Raw genomic sequence first — 19,726 nt, 5'->3', positions numbered from 1 at the left:
TTGTAAACTCTATCTGTATACAGATACATTTATTTTAGCAATAAACGTTATCTTATCTTATCTTATCTTAACTTGTTTCTCAATTTACCAAATCATTAATTAGCCATTAAACGACTATATTCAAGCAGACTTCGTTCAACCTTGGAATAATCATATTTGACGAGTTTCAGGTCGTCTTTACAGTATCAACTTTTGTGGGTAACCCTGTACATAAAACCTGAGGGGGGTGGAAAGGAAGTCAAGAAATAACTAGAGTGAAAGGGAGTGTGAGGGCTCCGTGGGGGGTTGGTAGGTTATATGATGATTGTTTCTAGTGCAATTTCTTTAGACCTTGTTCTGTAATCAATCCTTGTATTCTGATAGCCAAGTATTTGTAAATACTAGGAGAGGGGAGGGGGAGGAGGGAGGGGAGGGGGGAGGGGGTCAAGGTCCAGGGAAAGGGAGATGGCCTATCAAGAGAGTGGAATAATTAAATTAGACGCCTTCAGTAACAAATTTAAAGGATAAGAAACAATTCACTCGAAATAAAAAAAGAATATTTTTATAAATCTGAAAATAATTTTTAAGTTTTGGAAATATTAATAATAAATATTAATAGAAGTAGAACAATTTTGTTACATTATTTGGAATAAAAATTTTATTTTTTATTTCGCAAATTTGGCGAATGAAAGATCAAAACTTAAAAAGTCGAAGTAAAATAATGCCCAAATCTTAAGTTCTCAAACACTAATTTTGTAAATCAGAATCGTCCTTTCGTTTTCTTTTATTAATATTTTTTTCGTTTTTTGTTCGAAATGATTTATCACCATGTTAACCATTTTTATATCTTAATTTGCTTCATTTTAAATAACGCCCTGTAATGGCCGGGCAAAGGAACTGAGTTTTTTCAACACGCTCAAATTTGATGACTCATATATCTTTGTAAACTGATGGTGTAAACTTTTGATATATCAAACTTACATATTACAAGCTGAAGTGTCCGTGGAATTAAAAAAGATCTAAATAAAAAAATTTGTTAAGAAAAAAAGATTTGGATTTTGAAAACTGAGACAACTATAAATCTTAACATTTCTTTGAATATATTAATATATGAGGGAAAGCTTTATTATATAGATATAATAGAATGCCTAGTTTGAAATATCTAACATCTACTATTTTAAGTTGCAGAGATGAAGAGTTTGAGGCTAAGACTCACTTCCTTGAGAAAAATCTTTTAACTTTTCTGATATCGTTCTAATTTTTACCTTTTCCTTTGTAATGTACAAATATAACCTTTCTTTGTTAGTTTTGTTTATCCAACATTTATAAATAAATATAATTATAATATTATTGTTGGTAAACNTATTTGAAAATTATAATCAGGTTAATATTTGAAAATTATAGTCAGGTTAATATTTGAAAATTATAATCAGGTTAATATTTGAAAATTATAATAAGGTTAATATTTGAAAATTATAATCAGGTTAATATTTGAAAATTATAGTCAGGTTAATATTTGAAAATTATAATCAGGTTAATATTTGAATATTAGAATCAGGTTAATATTTGAAAAAAACACTCACTGGAGTGATTGAATGACCTAGAAGAGAAATTAAGGTTTCTGAAGAAAAAACACGAGAAAAGACTTGAGAAATAGATTTTGATAAACTAGTTTTTGGACTTTGCCACCAAAACATACAAACAAATTTCTCTAAAAACATGTTTTTGGTAATAAAGTGTTTATTTTTGAATTTTCAAGAAAAAATACTTTATCTCGAACCGATTAAATTAGCGTTTTTGAAAATGAAACTTTCTTTTGGGGATATTTTGAGAGACATTTGTCTCCATAACTTATAACATTAACATATTTTTTTCAAGTAAAAACACCCCCCTCCCCTCCACCTTCTGACGTATGAGCACCTTCTTGTTGCAATTTTCTAATTCTCCTTCTTCCCTCCTTAGCCCTTAATATCCCTTGGCCTAAATCGTGAACGATGGACGAACGATTTGAATCGTTCAGAGAAATAAAAAAAAATTACCGAACGAACGAATTTTACAAAAGAATTTGAAAAAAATGAAATAAATTGAAAATGAACGATCATTTTGAGAACGACCAAAATTTTTTTAAACCATCGAAAAAAGAAACGAACAAAATGGTCGTTCACGAACGATGAACGAACGGAATAAAATAAAGCCGAACGCGCCCATCTTTACACCCTACATCTTCCCTTTGCCCGATATACGGTCCAATCCTCCATGCATCTCCAATATATGAATATCATCCCTCATCATGAAACTATGAAACCTATTCACAAACTTCTAATATGCGAGACAAGTCTTCAATATATCTTATACAGAGAATAAACAGCGTTTTTAATTATCATCTATTCAAGACGGCTCTTGTCAGAGAGATGAGAGCTGGGAGAAAAAGAAGAGAAGCTTTCAATGCGATGCATTTCTTGACATGAAAAAGTGGAGATTTTTATGTTAGATAATCAATAAGTGGATAGTTTAAAATGTTACATAAATAAGGGGAAGCAAATTAATTGTATGTCTTTTATTAATAATTATTAGTTAGGGTTTTGAAAAACAAGATATAATTATGAAATAAGATCCATCACACTTTATTTGGATGGCTGCACTTCTCCATACTCCCCTATACTCCCCAATACTCCTCTATACTCCCCAATACTCCTCTATACTCCCCAATACTTTCCTATACTCCTCTATACTCCCCAATACTCCCCTATACTCCTCTATACTCCACTATACTCCTCTATATACTCCACTATACTCCCCTATACTCCTCTATACTCCTCTATACCCTTCTATACTTCTCTATCCTCCTCTATCCTCCTCTATGCTCCTCTATACTCCCCTGGTTAGAGTTTACATTGCGTATATACGTAGTATTTTTGAGTACTGTTGTGTAGTATGGAGTTCCTCTTTAACCATAGCACAGGATGAGAACCTAGAAAGGGTTCAGAAGGTGTCCCTAGGCCCAGTATTTGTTAATTATCAATCTGCTCTATCCGTCCTGGAACTAGAAACCTTAAGGTTTAGGAGAGAGAAACTTTGTTTATCCTTTGCTAAAAAATGTCTGAAATCTAAAAGGCATTCTGCCCTATTCCCGGTAGATCCAGTCACTCACAACTTCCAGCTACGGAACGTTGAACTATTTACTGTCAACTATGCTAGAACGGAGAAATACAGAAAATCTGCTATTCCCTATATGCAGAGAAAATTAAACTTCTTAAGATATAACCTTATCTTATTCTGTGATAAAACCCATGATATATTCAATTATATTCTTATGAGAAATTAATCACATTATGATATGTATTATGATCTTGATTTATAAATCTTACTTACTTACTTATACTCCCCTATACTCCTCTATACTCCTCCATGGCTTCTCTATACTATCTCCTCTATACTCCTCTATACTCCTCTGTACTCCTCCATGCTCCTCTATACTCCTCTTACTCCTCTATACTCCTCTATACTCTTCCATGCTCCTATATACTCCTCTATACTCCTCTATACTCCTCTATACTTCTCTATACTCCTCAAATACTCCTCAATACTCCTCCTCTGTAGTCCTTTATACACCTCTCTACTCCTCTCTACTCCTTTATATACTCTGTATTCTGTACTCTACCTACCTAAACGTACTCCACCTATAATCTGTATGAACTAGACACCCAAATGGCTGAATAAATATAGAATGTAAAGTATATATCCCACACTGAGCAGGATAATAGCTTTAATACTACATGATTTCAATTATGTTAATCTTAACTGAAAAACTAAACCGCGTCTAGTAAACAGCGCAGTTTATTTCCTATTTACATTTTTGTTTCTATACATCATTTAAAAACTAATTCATTATTAAAGAAAGGTCGCCTTTCTGAATTTATAAATTTTCCGTTTTTTAGATAAAAAATGGTAGAAAACATTAGTATTGCTCTGTTCTTGACAATAATTTTTACAGGCATGAAATCTATGAACATTTTTCTCTGTCTATGAAATGTTTTGTCAATGAAATGTCCTGTCTATGAAAAGTCGTCTATGTAATGTCCAATCCATGAAATGTCTTATCTATGAAATTCCCTGTCCATGAAAAGTCTTCTATCAAATGTCCTGTCTATGAAGTGTCATATCATTTGAAATGTCATGTCCTGTCTATGAAATGTCTATTATGAAGTGCCCTATCTTTGAAATGTCCTGTCTATGAAATGCCCTTTCCATGAAATGTTCCAACACCACTTTATCAATTCCTAGCATTAAAACCTGAAAGAAAAACGAAGTAGCGAATGCATTAACAGAATTAAGAAAGAGTATAGTTTGTGTAGATCTGCAACAACATTGCACTGTACAATATTTAATAATATCTTGATGCATATTTTTTTTGCCATACTTTGATATATAATACAACAACAACTTATTTTGCGCAAATTTTCGCAATCTCGCACGAAAAATTGCATTATGGCGCAGTACTTCACAAAGGCAGGGAAAATGTTGAGAAATTTGGCATTCAGAATTTAGTATAATTTGTGTACGTTTGCTTGCCCACCAGATTAGTAAATGCCAATTTCTTTAGTTAGCTTAATTTTTTATTTTAGGTAAACTCCTAAAGTCAAATTTTATGAACGCATAATTAAGCGAAAATTTCGAAACCAAACTATTTTCCGCAATTTTCTCTGAATTTGCGCGGAATTCCGCGCATTTTGTGCGATCATTTTGAATTTTAAACACAAGGAAAAATTAGCGCGCAACGAATTTGTTTTCCGGTGTCATCCCAGACACCACGATAAATCCTCGAAATATTGTTATTTTAGCTTTTGCAGAACAAAACTAATTATGATATCAAGATTATTATGATTAGTGGGAGGCACTGCACTAAAGCTCATCAACTAGCGACGCAGTTTTTTCTTGAAGACAACATTTCTACATTAATTGTAAAGAGTCATTTATACNAACATGATAGATGAAAGACTTGGATCGTTCAGTGAGCTGAAAAAAACGATCTTTTTTAAAACGATTTAAAATTGCTGGAACAATCTTGATTTCTAAATCGTAAACGTACTGTACAAACATGTTTCCGAAAAATTTGAAGAAAAAAAATAGTTTTTTTTACTGAACGAATTTTTTTTACGATACGATCGGTAAGAAAATAGATGGAAAATTAAAGATAATTTTAAGAACTAAAACTGGAGGAACGAAATAAAAAAGCCGAACGCGCCAATCTTTAGTTACTGTGACAGGTCCTCTATGGTTGTTCTATAAAATGAACCCGGGAGTGTTTGAATCTGGAGAGGAGAGTGGGTTGCCAACCTATCCTCACGATCCAGACCTAGAGCAGACCATAGGTCTAAACCTTGGAGTAGAAATATAATTCGGGGTGCTTCGCGCTATTCCTTTACTAGAGTTTTTTTAATCTAGGAACCATTTTAATGAAAATATTACATGAGTTGTAATACAAGTTTCTGTTTCAAACCAAAGGTAAATAAAACCTGGCCGTTCTAAAAACTTTGCCTTGATTTATTTCAAAAATATGACTAAAATATATTTATGTATATTTATATAAAAATCCATACTCTGAGGTTTACATCTTTATAGATTACATATCCGTATCATTACACAGCAAGGACAAAGAAGGTGGTGCCAAATATATCTTAGATGATGATGATGATAACGTTGCAAATATTATGGATGTTGAAGTCTGAAATTGTTCGAAAATGTTGATCAACTTGTTTATCTGGCTGCTAAATGTAAATGTCAAAAATGATGTTGATGTTCAAGATGATGTTTATCTTAGAGTAGACATTTATGCTAGAGGTAAAGTGGATGTTAGAAGTAAAATCACCCTAAAAAGTATCACCTCAACTCAACTTAACTCATCACAACTAAACTCATCTCAACTCTACTCATCTCAACTCATCGCATCTCATCTTAACTCATCTTATCTCAACTCATCTCAACTCAACTAATCTTATCTCAACTCATCCCATCTCAGCTCATAGCAACTCAACTCAACTCATCTCAGCTTATCTCAGCTCATACCCACTTAACTCGACTCATCTCAGCTCATCTCATCTCAACTCAACTCAACTTATCCCAGCTCATCTCATCTCAACTCATCTCAACTCATTTCATCTCAATATCATCTCAACTCATCGCATCTCATCTCATTTCATCCCATCTCATCTCATTTCAACTCATCTCACCTCAACTCATATCATCTTAACTCATCTCAACTCATCTCGTCTCATCTCATCTCATCTCAACTCATCTCAACTCATCTCAACTCATCTCAATTCATCTTAACTCATCTCATCTCATCTTAACTCATCTCAANATTGTTTAGTTTACCAATGATTCAAATTCTTATAGAACTATATTGTTTAGTTTACCAATGATTCAAATTCTTATAGAACTATATTGTTTAGTTTACCAATGATTCAAATTCTTATAGAACTATATTGTTTAGTTTACCAATGATTCAAATTCTTATAGAACTATATTGTTTAGTTTACCAATGATACACATTTTTATAGAAATATCTTGTTTAGTTTACCAATGATTCAAATTCTTATAGAACTATATTGTTTATTTCACCAATGATACACATTTTTATAGAAATATCTTGTTTAGTTTACCAATGATGCACATTCATATAGAACTATCTTGGTTTGTTTACCAATTATACAAATTCATATATATATATATATATAGAATTACCAATGATACAAATTCATATATAGAACTATATTGTTTAGTTTACCAATGATACAAATTCATATATAGAACTATATTGTTTAGTTTACCAATGATACAAATTCTTATAGAACAATATTGATTTGTTTACCAATGATACAAATTCTTATAGAACTATCTTGTTTAGTTTACCAATGGTACAATTCTTAAAGAACTATTTTGTTTTGTTTACCAATGATACAAATTCTTATAGAACTATATTATTTAGTTTGCCAATGATACAAATTCTTATAGAACTATCTTTTTTTGTTTACCAATGATAAAAATTCATATAGAACTATCTTGTTTTGTTTACCAATGATACAAATTCTTATAGAACTATATTGTTTTGTTTACCAATGATACAAATTCATATATAGAACTATCTTGTTTTGTTTACCAATGATACAAATTCATATATAGAACTATCTTGCATGCTGTGTTTACAAATGATACAAATTCTTATAGAACTATCTTGTTGTATTTACCAATGATACAAATTGTTCTGTGAACCAGTTCCGTAATGCTTTATCCCTCATTAACCATTAAAGTTTTATTTACTATGGTCTAGACTCTAGAGTACGTAAGATATCGCTAAAAAGAAAAGATGAAAGTTTATGATTGATTAGTCTATATATGAGGTCAACCTAAAGTAAAATCTTACATATTTTCAATCATAAGTTCTCCTATTGAAGAGTTATTAAGAAGAATAAAAATGTTTCTAATATTAACGTAAAACGGAATATATTTGCCCAAATCATGCTTGTGGCTTAAATCAAAACTAAAGAAGCTACAAAGTCAAAAATTAGTAAATGGAGCATTTTTACCTTCAACTTGTGATTAGTTTGCGGTTATGTGAATCATACTGACTAAGGAAACAACTGAATTTGACCAAAAAAGAGGGAGAAATATAAAATATCAAAAATACATTTCACCAAAATAAACGAGTGAGAAGAGTTTTTGTGATTATAGAATCTTATGATATTTAAAGCTCAATGATCTTGGAAAAATGCAAAAAAATGTCCACTGAAGCTTTAAAAAATGCACATGTTTAAGGCTACAAAAATGATAAAGTAGTCTGTGACGTGAAATAAAAGATTAAGGCGTTGTGACACTATAAAGTCGACCCAGTCTTTCCTGAAAATTGATGCAACTATTTATAGAATAAAGCTTCTTTATGTTAAAGCTTACTGATATCTTTGCAAGTCACTGAAAACGTGAAACTTCAAATATGAGGAAATTACTTAAATGCTTTAATAAGACAGTATATTGTTTATGAATTGAGCTCCCTCAGTTCAGGGCTCATAAACCACAAGAATTCGGTGAGTTTCACTCCCGCAAAATTGAACCGAACATTGTGCTAATTCCCTCGGCGCTCCGTCCTGAGTTTCTATCCTCCCGACCCCGGGCGTTTGAGTCTCCGGTCTTCAGTTCTACTTGATACATAGAGTAGTTCACAACCATACAGCGGATACACACAACAGACAGTGAGTCTTGATAAAAGTTGAATTTGTACATTATGTTGAACAGTTTTACTGAATGTTGGCGAAAGTTTTTCTTTATGTTACATTATATCTAAGTTGTTTTTTTTCAAATTACAAGTTTACAGGTGAATGAAACAAAGCTGTTAATTGACAACTTTCAAACTTTTCCACGTTTATGTGTGTTAATGCTGTTTAAACCTTGGTATATATCAAAATTGAAATCGAAAGTCGTCTTCACTGTATTGATGTATATTGTATACGACTACGACTGTAGATTATCAAGTCTCAACTTTATTTTGACTCACTGTGTTTATACGTATAGGAAAAGCAACCAGTGTTATGCTTTCATAGATTGTGAATCGATTACAAAAACAGGTGAGTTTTTATATTTTCATAACTTTTTGGCCTTTTTACGCAAACCCTTTCATGTCAGTAGATAAATCGTAATTCAAAAGAAATTAAATTATTTTGTTTTTTTTGTTGTTTTTGTTTTGTTGCATATTGTTAAATACTAGTTTTAAATGTATTGATGGATTCTACAGGTTTTATAAAAACATGCATTTTTGTATATTTAATAGATTTTAATGTTTAACAAAAAATAATTGAACATTTTTCATCCATAATGTTTAGAAGTTTTGATATTGCACCAAAAACGAAATAAAATAACTCTGGCTGATAGATTTCAAATTATTTAAACTTTAAGTAAAATTTAAAATTTAAGTAAAATATCTTAGAATTTCTGTTTCTTAGAAACGAAATTAAAAAGCATTAGTAAATTATCTTAGAATTTTTTTTCCTTAGAAAGAATGTTTGTCCCGAAATGAGACGTTTTTCCGTCTGAATTGTCTTAAAATGTAGCATTTCTGTTTAGAAGGCTCTGTATGAAAAGGAATTGAGTCTTTGACAAAAAATTAAATGATCTAATCCCTATATCTTTTGCATGATTGTGTGAAAGTGAAACTTTAATATTTCAAACTTAGATTATTTGATCCAACAGAAACCAATAATTTGAAATATCTAAGGTCTACATCATTGAGTTCAATTCCTTTAAAAGGATTTTAAGATAATTTTTAAAAGACGTCAGACATAATCACCACTGGACTCCAAAAGGTTTATACTTTTATACTTTGGCATGTCCGATTCACCACGGGACTCCAAAAGGTTTAAGGGTTGTAAATCGAGCATATCCTTCTTTAAAAAGAAGGAAATTGCCACGAAAGTTTCTTTTCTCTAAATACACAAACCTTATTTTGTTACTTTGCTAAAAATAATATAATATCTTTATTTAATCATAATCTGGTTTTTATGCTTACGTGATGATTTTTGATAGAACAGAACTAGCTAGCAGAAATTATTACAAAGTGCTAATTATGATGCATCATAAAATTACTGAGTGATTAGTAAATGAGTTGTTGATGGTTAATAAACAATGTAATTAGTAAAACAGATAATGCCCGTGGCGGGGGGTATAATTGATATATTGTTGTTATGCAACAATGATTTCCTAGTTCCGGAAAGGGTTAATTTCAGCCAAGAAAACTGAAAAAAGAACATGGCTTCGATCAGCTAAATGGTTAAATACNTACTTTGTCGTCTCCAGGTTGTTTAAATGGAATGGAACACACTGTAATTTTATTCAAAAATTGTTAAATTAATCGATGTTTTCTTTAATGGATTAGGTGAAAGCTGCCCAGTTTGATATCGTCAAACATATTCGACAAGATATGATTACAGTAGGACTTGAGAATGCTATCTCTACTGGTAAGATATGATTGATTACAGTAGGACTTGAGAATGCAATCTCTACTGGTAAGATATAATTACAGTAGGACTAGAGAATACAATCTCTACTGAGCTGAAAACTTTAGAATGAAATATCCAGATATCCGATGGATTAGCTTCTCTGGAGTTTAAATTCATGTGGAGAACAAGCAATATTTAAACTGGATATTAAGAAAAAGAGTGGTTTAAGCCTTAATCCTGATATCCACCATTCTAAAGTTTTCAGCTCAGGTCAAGTATCATATCAAGCAAATTAAGCAGGTCAAATAGATCAAGCTAATCAAGCAGGTCCAATATCAGATCAAGCATAATTCTATAAAATTATGTAGATCAATCTATATAGATAATATAGATCAAGTAGATTATGTAAATCATATAGATCAAGCAGATTATGTAGATCTTATAGATCAAGAAGATTATGTAGATTATATTGATCAAGCAGATTATGTAGATTATATTGATCAAGCAGATTATGTAGATTATATTGATCAAACAGATTATTTAGATCATATAGATCAAGCAGATTATGCAGATCATGTAGATCAAATAGATTATGTAAATCATATAGATCAAGAAGATTATGTAGATTATATTGATCAAGCAGATTATGTAGATAATATAGATTAAGCAGATTATATATCATATGGATCAAGCAGATTATGTAGATCACGTGAATCAAACAGATTATGTTATAGATCATATTGATGAAGCAGATTATGTATATCATACAGATCAAATAGATTATGTAGATCTTATAGATCAAGCAGATTATGTAGATCATATAGATCAAGAAGATTATGTAGATTATATTGATCAAGCAAATTATGTAGATCATTTATATCAAGCAGAATATGCAGATCATACAGTTCAAACAGATTATGTAGATCATATAGATCAAACCGATTATGTAGATCATTTTGATCGAGCAGATTGTGAAGATCATATATGGTGTATTTTATTTATTATATTTATTTTGTTCATTGTTCATTATACTATGAATGTTTGAAAATAAGTTATCCAAAATGTTTTATATTTTCGGATCACCCTAGCTACAAGTTGACGACATTGAACCCTGAGATAGATATTGACAAGTTTATATAGATATATAGATCTATATATAAATATATACTATACATGATATTTATGTCAGGTTTATATCCATGTCTATATATCTACAGGGGGTCCAGGGATCAAGTATTGATAACAAACTATGGATTCACAAAGGGAAGGATCAATTAATGAATTAATCAACTCATTGATCTTTGAGTTTTATTCAGTGATTATAATCAGAAACTTTCAATGAGCTTGTATTTAGTGTTTTATGCAAACGACTTTAAAAAAAATACATTTAACACTTATTCAAAGTTAATAACATTTAAAGTATGGCATGGAAATTTTCTCTTTTATTTCCACTTGTGTTATTGAAAGAAATAGAGGAGTAAGATAGGAAACCATATGTTTAGATAATTCCACTCTAAAATCTAACTTTCTCTAGTTATAAAATAATTTTACTAAGATTATTTATTTTAAGATTGACTGTAAATACATTGCTTACGAATTTTCTCTTTTATTTCCAATTGTTATTGAAAGATGAAACCATATGTTTAGATAATTGCACTCTAAAATCTAACTTTCTCTAGGTATAAAATAATTTTACTAAGATTATTTATTTTAAGATTGACTGTAAATAGTAAATACATTGCTTACGAATTCCTACAAAAGAATGCCCGTGAACTTTATATTTATTTAGTTGCATTGCTTAGTGTTACGGTTTGTTGCAGATATACACTTTTTTATCTGTCACATCATCTAACAGCATTTACAAGATTTTAAAAAATAAAGAAGAATAAAATTAACCTTCAAACCATGATATGCAAAGAGTTTCAATTTCAATTATCCCAAAAGCATTGATAGAGGGAAGGATTCCACAGTATCTCGTTTTTTTGCGATATTTCGGTTAAAATGAGGATGCGGATATTTTTTCATTAATGAATAAGCGTTTATGATTAAAATTAAATATAAAAGGCATAGTTTATGATTATTTATGATATTTTCTGGGAATGCATAAATATAGAAGTCATTACGGGGTACGGGGTTATCTGGCAATTAAACAGAGTTTTCATAAAAAAAAATGACTGGAAACAATAAATTGTCGGACTCCCTGCTTTTTCTAAATTTTAAAATTTATGTATGACTACAATTTGTAGTAAATTTCATTCAACGTACAGCTTAACTTGAAATCCATGTTTGAATGATAATAGTATTTAATGTTTAAAAAACTATATATCTGTGAATTTTTGTCGAAAAATTTGATGGGGTAAAACTTTTTTTTTCTGCAAAATTTTTAGGCTTAAAAGTATCTGTAAACTGGCCCCCTAGTAATTAATCTAAGCCGATTCGATCCATCTTTTTTTCTGTTACCTCATGTGGTCCTGATGGATAAAGAAACTAAAATTTGATGATATTTTTTTCTCACATAAAAATGGTTCTTCAGAGGTAATTATCAAAAAAGTTAGTTATTCTTATTTTTGTTTTGTTTTCTACAGAGAAAGAGGGGGGGGGGGGTTGAGTTACTTTTACCCCCTTCTCGCCGGGTAGGTTCGTGTACACTTATTAGCTCTAGTAATTGAATCAGTCACTCACTCCAACATTGTCATGATTAAACAAAACCCTGAGATCAAATATATTATTATTATCATGCAGAGCCACAGATATCATGCTCATCCTATGCACACAGGCAATTATTATTTAAATAGTGACGTGGGATCATTAGAAGTGAAAATATACCTGGGAAAGGGGGCAAATTAGGATTCTTTGCCTCCATTCGTTTGGAAACAAAAATACATAAAAATATGAGAATTTTCTGAACATGAAAATTAATTTCACATAAAAATCATTGTCACTTTTATGCAAAGACACAATTTATAAGGTAGGAAGGGGGAGGGGTTTGGTTTCGGGAGACTTTTTCGATATAATTCCTTTTTGTCGTGTCAATTTGCACATAAAACATTTTATTTTAATTTCTATAAACTGTTCTCCAAGAACCCTGTAATAAACACCTTAAAAGAACATGACCATTGAGCACGGACAAAATGTACATAGTAAAAATGTACATGGTAAAAATGTACATGGTAAAAATGTACATGGTAAAAATGATGAATTATTTCTAGAATTTAATTTTTTTTTATTTTTGATTAAAATACACTTCTATGTTTTTACCCTTTAAGCTTATACAAATTTCGATGTAAAGTTTAATTGTCTATTGTGCTATGAGACCCACCCTGTACAAATCCGCGAATAGTTTCTATTTTGGCAAATTCTTCGCACACACACACACCGCAACATGGTGAAGTAGACAGCATAGGTAGTCAGGGGCGTATGAGGGGGGGGGGCCGGCCCCCCCCCCACGCGTGCTCCCGCGCCTTAGGGATTGCACCCATATATAAAAATATTTTAAAATCAGTGTAAATATATCTTTGATATCATTATTAATAATTATACAATATGTATCGTTTCTATGATATTTTTAAAGAAACGTTTCCATCTCTATTTTTCACCCATTGAAGCTTACACCACAGTATCAAGAGGAATTGTGTGAGATGAGTCCACTTAAGAAAATTACATAAATGATTTATTAACACTTGTAATATGGAAGTGTGTATATGATTGAATAATTTACATAGTTAGATAAGGTATCAATATTTTTTCAAAAAAATTTTTTTTTAGGGGGGGCACATTGTTGCCAAGGGGCGGCACAAAAAGTACACCCCCCCGGGCCCCCAACACAAATGGTCTCATACGCCCCTGTAGATAGTCAGGCAGTTAGGGCAATTCTCAGGAAGGTTCCAGGCTTAACAATTTCTAAGAATAAGTTAATTTATTTTATTTAGCTGCATGAACTATTTCTAATGCAAAGATTGGAGACGAAGAAATTACAAGATGTTTAAATTTATTTTTATGTTTTGCACCGTTACATTTATTTATACTCTTCATGTCAAAAACATGAAAATCGAATGACAAAACGGTTTTCATTTTTCTCATATTAATAATTTTAACGTATTTTCATTTAAGCAAAGGTTGGAAAATACATTTTTGGTGAATTCATATAAATAGGAATCCATCCATCCCGATCTTATCGCATTCATGTCATTTACTTAAGACCTATCACGTAAAAGAAAAAAAGTTTAAAATTGAAGAAAGTTTCGTCCCCAAATATTTGCACGTACAGTTCACAAATACATCTACAAAATAAAGAGTCTAAAATCATTTGTGCGTAGAACAGGTTAAATCTATTTAAGTATTACCTGTTCAGGAATTTAGCAATAAATATCTTAAAATAAAAACAAATTAAAAGAAGAACTGTTTAGGACTTCAGCAGCAATAATGGGACTGTACCTTCTTCTTCTNCACGTTTTTAATCTTCAAATTTAGTATTTTAGCTCGGAAAATTTACAATTGCCATCTGTGCACGGTGCAGCCATTAAATATTTGCAAAAAAAGAAATCTGTCTAATCTGTCTGTCAAGCCGACGTCACGGGACACCGTCTGTCAAACCGACAAAGGGGTTGACAAACATTTTGTAGATTTTTTCAAGATTGAATTTTATTCAGCATTGCTGGATAACTTGAAGAAGGGGGGGGGGAGCACGATGAAAATGGTTATATATTTTTTAATTAGGTCAAAATCTGTAAAAATACTCATCAAATCTAGATTTAAATACAAAATTTAAGAAAAAGAGGAACAATGTTGTAAGCTCGGATTACAAAATCATTTCTACAAATTTTTCATTTCAGATCTTCCCGGATTCTTGAAGCTCCGACCGAGTTTTCTCAAGGTCCGGATTTTGTTTTAGAACCCGGATATCCGGGTTGGGTTCCTCCAAAGTTTAAGAGAGCCCCTGAACCGGCACAGGGCAGATTTTTATACTACAGGTAGAACATAATTGAAAAATGTAAGGTTACTTTTAAAAAGATTGAAATAATGATTTTTTTTCAGGAAAAATCCTAAAGTAGAAAAGTACAGGAGTGCAGTACACGAACTGTACATGAGACCGTACAACTATGTAAGTTACGAAATGGGTGGTTCCTCGCCAGCTCAATTTAGTTACGAGTACCATTCTCCTTCCTACTCTTCATCCTATCCGGATACAGAGCCGTCCTTTTCGTCCGAACCTGATCAAACCTACTCCAAGCCCCAACCTGAACCTAGAGATTTATATCCTTCACACGAGTACCCTGAACCCTACTCTCCCACTCCAGACTACTACCAACCCACTCCTTACCAAGCATCGTACCCGGAGCAAAGAACCTTCTCCGTGTTCCAGCCATCCTTCCCCTTTTCAGATCACTTTAAGGATTTTAATTCTCACTTTCCATCCCCCAACACCCCTTCTAACCATTCACCTTCTCTTCCTGTTTTTCATCCTTCTCCTGGTTCTCTTTCTCCTCAAACCTCCTATCCTCCTCCTTCTCCTGGTTCTCCATCTCCTCAAACCTCCTATCCTCCTCCTTCTCCTCAAACCTCCTATCCTCTTCCTATTCCTGGTTCTCCTACTCCTCACACCTCCTATCCTCTTCCTTCTCCTGGTTCTCCTACTCTTCAACCCTCCTATCCTAATCCTGAAGTGAGTTGTTTAATCCCTTCCATTATCCAGTTTTAATTCCCGTCCTTAATCAAGAACTAATCCTATCCTACTGTAAAGTATAGTTCCTGAACATACGCTCTGTAATAGATACGTAAACCAGCCTTTATTCTTAAAGGGGAACTTTGCAATCTTTGAAGTTTGCCCGGCGCTCAAGTATTAAAAAACTTACGTAACATCGAAATCACTAATCACACAAAAAAGTTTTACACATGATTGGGGTTAAACGAAATTATTAACTTTTTAAGAATACAAAATAAAATTAAATTTGGCGATAATTTTTAAATGGTTCAGAAAAAAAAAACATTACTTTTACCGACTAAGAAAATATGAACGACCCCTTTAATGACATGATATAGACCATAAAAACATTGAAGTTCAATAAAAGTAAAGATATGTAGATTTCAAGATTTTTAGGGACCTATCTTAGACCCTGTATAATATAGATTTTCTTGTCAATGATGAAAAAGGACCTCAATTCCCAACAGAAACCAGTTTTTCTTAAACAATAACATTCCTTAATTAATGTTAAAGAACCAACGGCAGTTTTTGTAATAAGTTCTGCTGAAGAGACAATGTTGTGTTAATTAACTATTTATAACACTGTTATTTTGGTTCGCAGTGTTGTAAAGTTTTTGGAAAAGCTCGGGACAAAATTAAATCTAAAAGGGCTTGAACCTTCTCGATAAAGAGAAAATTTCTGTCCAAAAACTTTATAGCACGTTGTGCCAAAATAATAGTGTTATAGGTAATTTTATGAAACGTTTGTGCACTTGTCTTATTTCAACGGCTGTTTCTAGATCAAATAAGCTTTGAAACAAAGCAGAAGTCAAAACATAAAGTTGATTTTGATTTTATTTTCATTTCAATTGAAAAAAATGTTTTGGAAATATCCTACATTTTTGGGAGAAAATCCGGGAACCAATCAAAACTTTATAGCACACGTGCTATAAAGTACAGCTAATTTCACATTATAGAACGATGGCTACTTTATAGCACGGTTCTATAATGTACAGCTAATTTAACTTAATAGCACGATGATTAGAATGAGTAAGAATGATAAAGTACACAATAGTTTCTTAAAAATAGTTTTGTTGGACCAAAAGAATAATTTTTCTTTATGTGATTCAGGCCCACCTGGACCATCATGCAGTTGCTGTAGTTGACTCTGAAAAGGTTCAAGGAGTTCTCCACTTCTACCAGATCAATGGACCAACATCACCGGTTCTCATTACAGGCTAGTTTTTATCTAGTGGATAAATTATAATATAAAATATATTAAAATGTAATTCATAAAAATAAATATAAAATGAACTAATAAATATGTTAAACTAATTAGCGAAGATTTAATGAATAAAGGAATATTGAATGAAAAAACGAGTATCGAATAAATTGATAATTTTTGAATGAACGAAAGAAAATTGAATGAAAAGTGAATATTTACTTAAAATGAGTCTATTGAATGAATTGAGGAATTATTACATGGAAAAAATAATATTGATAAACATTGAATAATAAATGAATAATGATTGAGTGAATGAATTGATGAATATTGAATGAATTGATGAATATTGAATGAATTGATGGGCATTGAACGAATTGATGGACATTGAATAATGAATGAATAATGTATGAGTGGATGAAAAATGAATGAGTGAATGAATATTGAATGAATTGAAGAATATTGAATGAATAAATGAATATTGAATGAATTTATGAATTGAATGAATTATGAATTAATGAATATTAAATGAATTGATGAATATTGAATGAATTGATGATTATTGAATCAATTGCATGAATATTGAACGAATTGATGAACATTGAATGGATTGATGAATATTGAATTTGAATCAATTATCAATTGAAGGATAAATGTTGATTAAGACAAGTAAGGATGCATATATTAACGGAAAGATGAATGAATGAATAATGTGCAGGAAATCTGACTGGTTTGGCTCCTGGTCTTCATGGATTCCATATTCATCAACTAGGAGATACTACTCAAGGATGCAAATCAATGGGCGGACACTTCAACCCCTTTCAGGTAGGTGGGGAGGTATGTAGGTAAGTAGGTAGGAGGTAGGTAGGTATAGAAAGGTAGGTAGGTAGGTAGGTGGGTAGGAAGCTAGTTAGGTACTAGATGGGTATAGGTTTGAAGGTAGGTAGGTAAGTAGGTATGTAGGTATGTAGGTATGTAGGTATGTAATGTATGTATGTATGTCACACTGAACTAACCAGAGAGAGAAGCATCCTGCTTTTTTTATTTGAAATCACACGTGTTTTCGTCTATAACTCAACCGTCTTTAAACTTACAGATTTGTTTATTTTATACTTGTTCATTCAAAATGTATATGCCAACAAAAAAATATCTAAGAACAATTATTAAGGGGTCAAATTGTGATCGGAAGTGACAGCTTTCTGAAATATTGACAGAACCGTTAAATCTACGTGATGTATGTATGTATGTATGTAATATGTATGTAGGTAAGTAGGTAAGCAGGAAGGCAGGTATGTGTAGGTAGGTATAGGTACGTAGGTAGGTATAGGTACGTAGACAGGTAGGTAGGTAGGTAGGTAGAGTAGAGTAGAGTAAATACTTAATCTCTGTGTATCCAGGTATCCCACGGAGCTCCAACTGATGTTAGTCGGCACTCAGGAGATCTTGGAAACATTAAGGAAGAACATTTTCAAAGATAAAAAAATTCTGTTTATATAAATTCATCGATCTGTTCGATTTCTCACTTCCTTCTCCTTTCCATTCAGTCCTTTTCCTTCTTTGGGATTTAAAAAATTGAATCTTTGCCTCAAACTCAAATTTTCTAATATCTATATCTTTGGGACCTAATGGTGTAAACCTTTTATATTTGAAACTTAGATTATTTTATCCGACAGAATTAATAGATTGAAATATCAAGGTCTACGACATGGGTTTCAAAGATACAGGGATGAGAAAATCAGAGTTTGTGTCAAAGACTCAATTCCTTTAATCCTTTTTTTTCTTTCATCCTTCATAATTCTTTTCATTTTACCCTTTTCTCTTTTTACCCTTTATTCCTTCAATCTCCTTCCCCTTTCAATCCTCTCCATCTTTCCTTTTTATCTCTGATGCGACCATTCAGCCTTATATTTTCCAGCTCTTATAACCCTTCTCATTACTTATTCTTTCACCATCCTTTCTCTTTTACAACTTCTTATTCTTTTATCTTTTTCCTTCTCTCCTTGTTTGGCTGTCTCATTTTCTATATTTCCGCTTCTTTATTATTATTATTATTATTATTATCATTATTATTAATATTACTGTTATCATTTTTAGCAATATTATATATCATTATTGTTACTCTTTTTTTAGGGAGGGGATACAGGAAGCCAGTTGACCGGAAATGCAGGAGGAAGAGTGGCCTGTGCGGTCATCGCTAGGAGCTCTGACGTCTAAGAGATTGAAAGTGATTGAAACGATAGCTGAGAATCGTCCCGGTGTGTTCTCTACGGTGCTACTGCATGGACCAGAAAAGACATTATTTCAAATCTGCAAAAAATCAAATGCTTCCAATATGTGAATAACATTGTTTTAATAATAATTGATCACTTGAGAAAATTGATCAAGGTTTGAGTTTAATAATTGTACAATTTTTAAGGTTGAAACGGATATTTATGAAATGGTTAATAATTTTATGTAATTAAAAGAATAAATAATGTAAAATTTTAGTTTATTCAGCTATGCTTATAAAAATGCTTTATCAACAGATATATTTTGCCCTGTGTGTGTGTGGATTCTTATGATGAATTGTCAGATGTTTTTTACATTAAATAAAAAATGCATGAATAAATCAACTTTAAATCGGATGAACCGATAGGGTCCAATTTTTTTTTTAGTTTTTCGACCAAATCAAAAACCCCCAGGGAAGGTGTATGGTCAGTCAAAATATGTAAAACCCACATAAAAAGTCGATTTTGTTTTTTAATTTGAAAATCCAAGAATCGTAGGACAAAAAAATCTGCGAAATCGAAAAAGGTCGTAGTTAAATTAAAGGAAGTGGGACGCGAAAAATGGTTTGAATCCGTTTACGGATCTTTAAAA

General features: G+C 31.7%; 1 protein-coding gene and 1 long non-coding RNA gene across 2 annotated transcripts; both read left to right on the top strand.

The window, feature by feature from the left end:
- The first annotated feature begins 8,066 nt into the window (after positions 1-8,066).
- Positions 8,067-14,413, top strand: LOC111696144 (uncharacterized). Its single transcript, XR_002764012.1, has 3 exons — positions 8,067-8,225; positions 8,545-8,597; positions 14,372-14,413. It is a non-coding gene; the product is annotated as an uncharacterized LOC111696144 (long non-coding RNA).
- A 361-nt stretch (positions 14,414-14,774) lies between these two features.
- Positions 14,775-19,353, top strand: LOC111696188 (superoxide dismutase [Cu-Zn] 5). Its single transcript, XM_023465738.1, has 6 exons — positions 14,775-14,935; positions 15,000-15,066; positions 16,777-16,882; positions 17,586-17,692; positions 18,265-18,342; positions 18,998-19,353. The coding sequence occupies exons 2-6, from the start codon at positions 15,049-15,051 to the stop codon at positions 19,079-19,081; spliced, it is 393 nt and encodes a 130-aa protein (XP_023321506.1). The 5' UTR covers positions 14,775-14,935; positions 15,000-15,048; the 3' UTR covers positions 19,082-19,353.
- The last annotated feature ends 373 nt before the right edge of the window (positions 19,354-19,726 follow it).

The sequence above is a fragment of the Eurytemora carolleeae genome, unplaced genomic scaffold, assembly GCF_000591075.1.
Source record: "Eurytemora carolleeae unplaced genomic scaffold, Eaff_2.0 scaffold80, whole genome shotgun sequence".
Lineage (NCBI taxonomy): Eukaryota > Metazoa > Arthropoda > Copepoda > Calanoida > Temoridae > Eurytemora > Eurytemora carolleeae.
The sequence above is the reverse complement of the archived record's forward strand: the minus strand, read 5'-3'. Positions and strand labels throughout refer to the sequence as shown.

Excerpts from the sequence above, each read along its gene's own strand:
- LOC111696188 (XM_023465738.1), top strand. Across the intron at positions 16,883-17,585 it reads ATCACCGGTTCTCATTACAG|GAAATCTGACTGGTTTGGCT; the intron begins GCTAGTTTTTAT and ends AATAATGTGCAG. Across the intron at positions 17,693-18,264 it reads GACACTTCAACCCCTTTCAG|GTATCCCACGGAGCTCCAAC; the intron begins GTAGGTGGGGAG and ends CTGTGTATCCAG.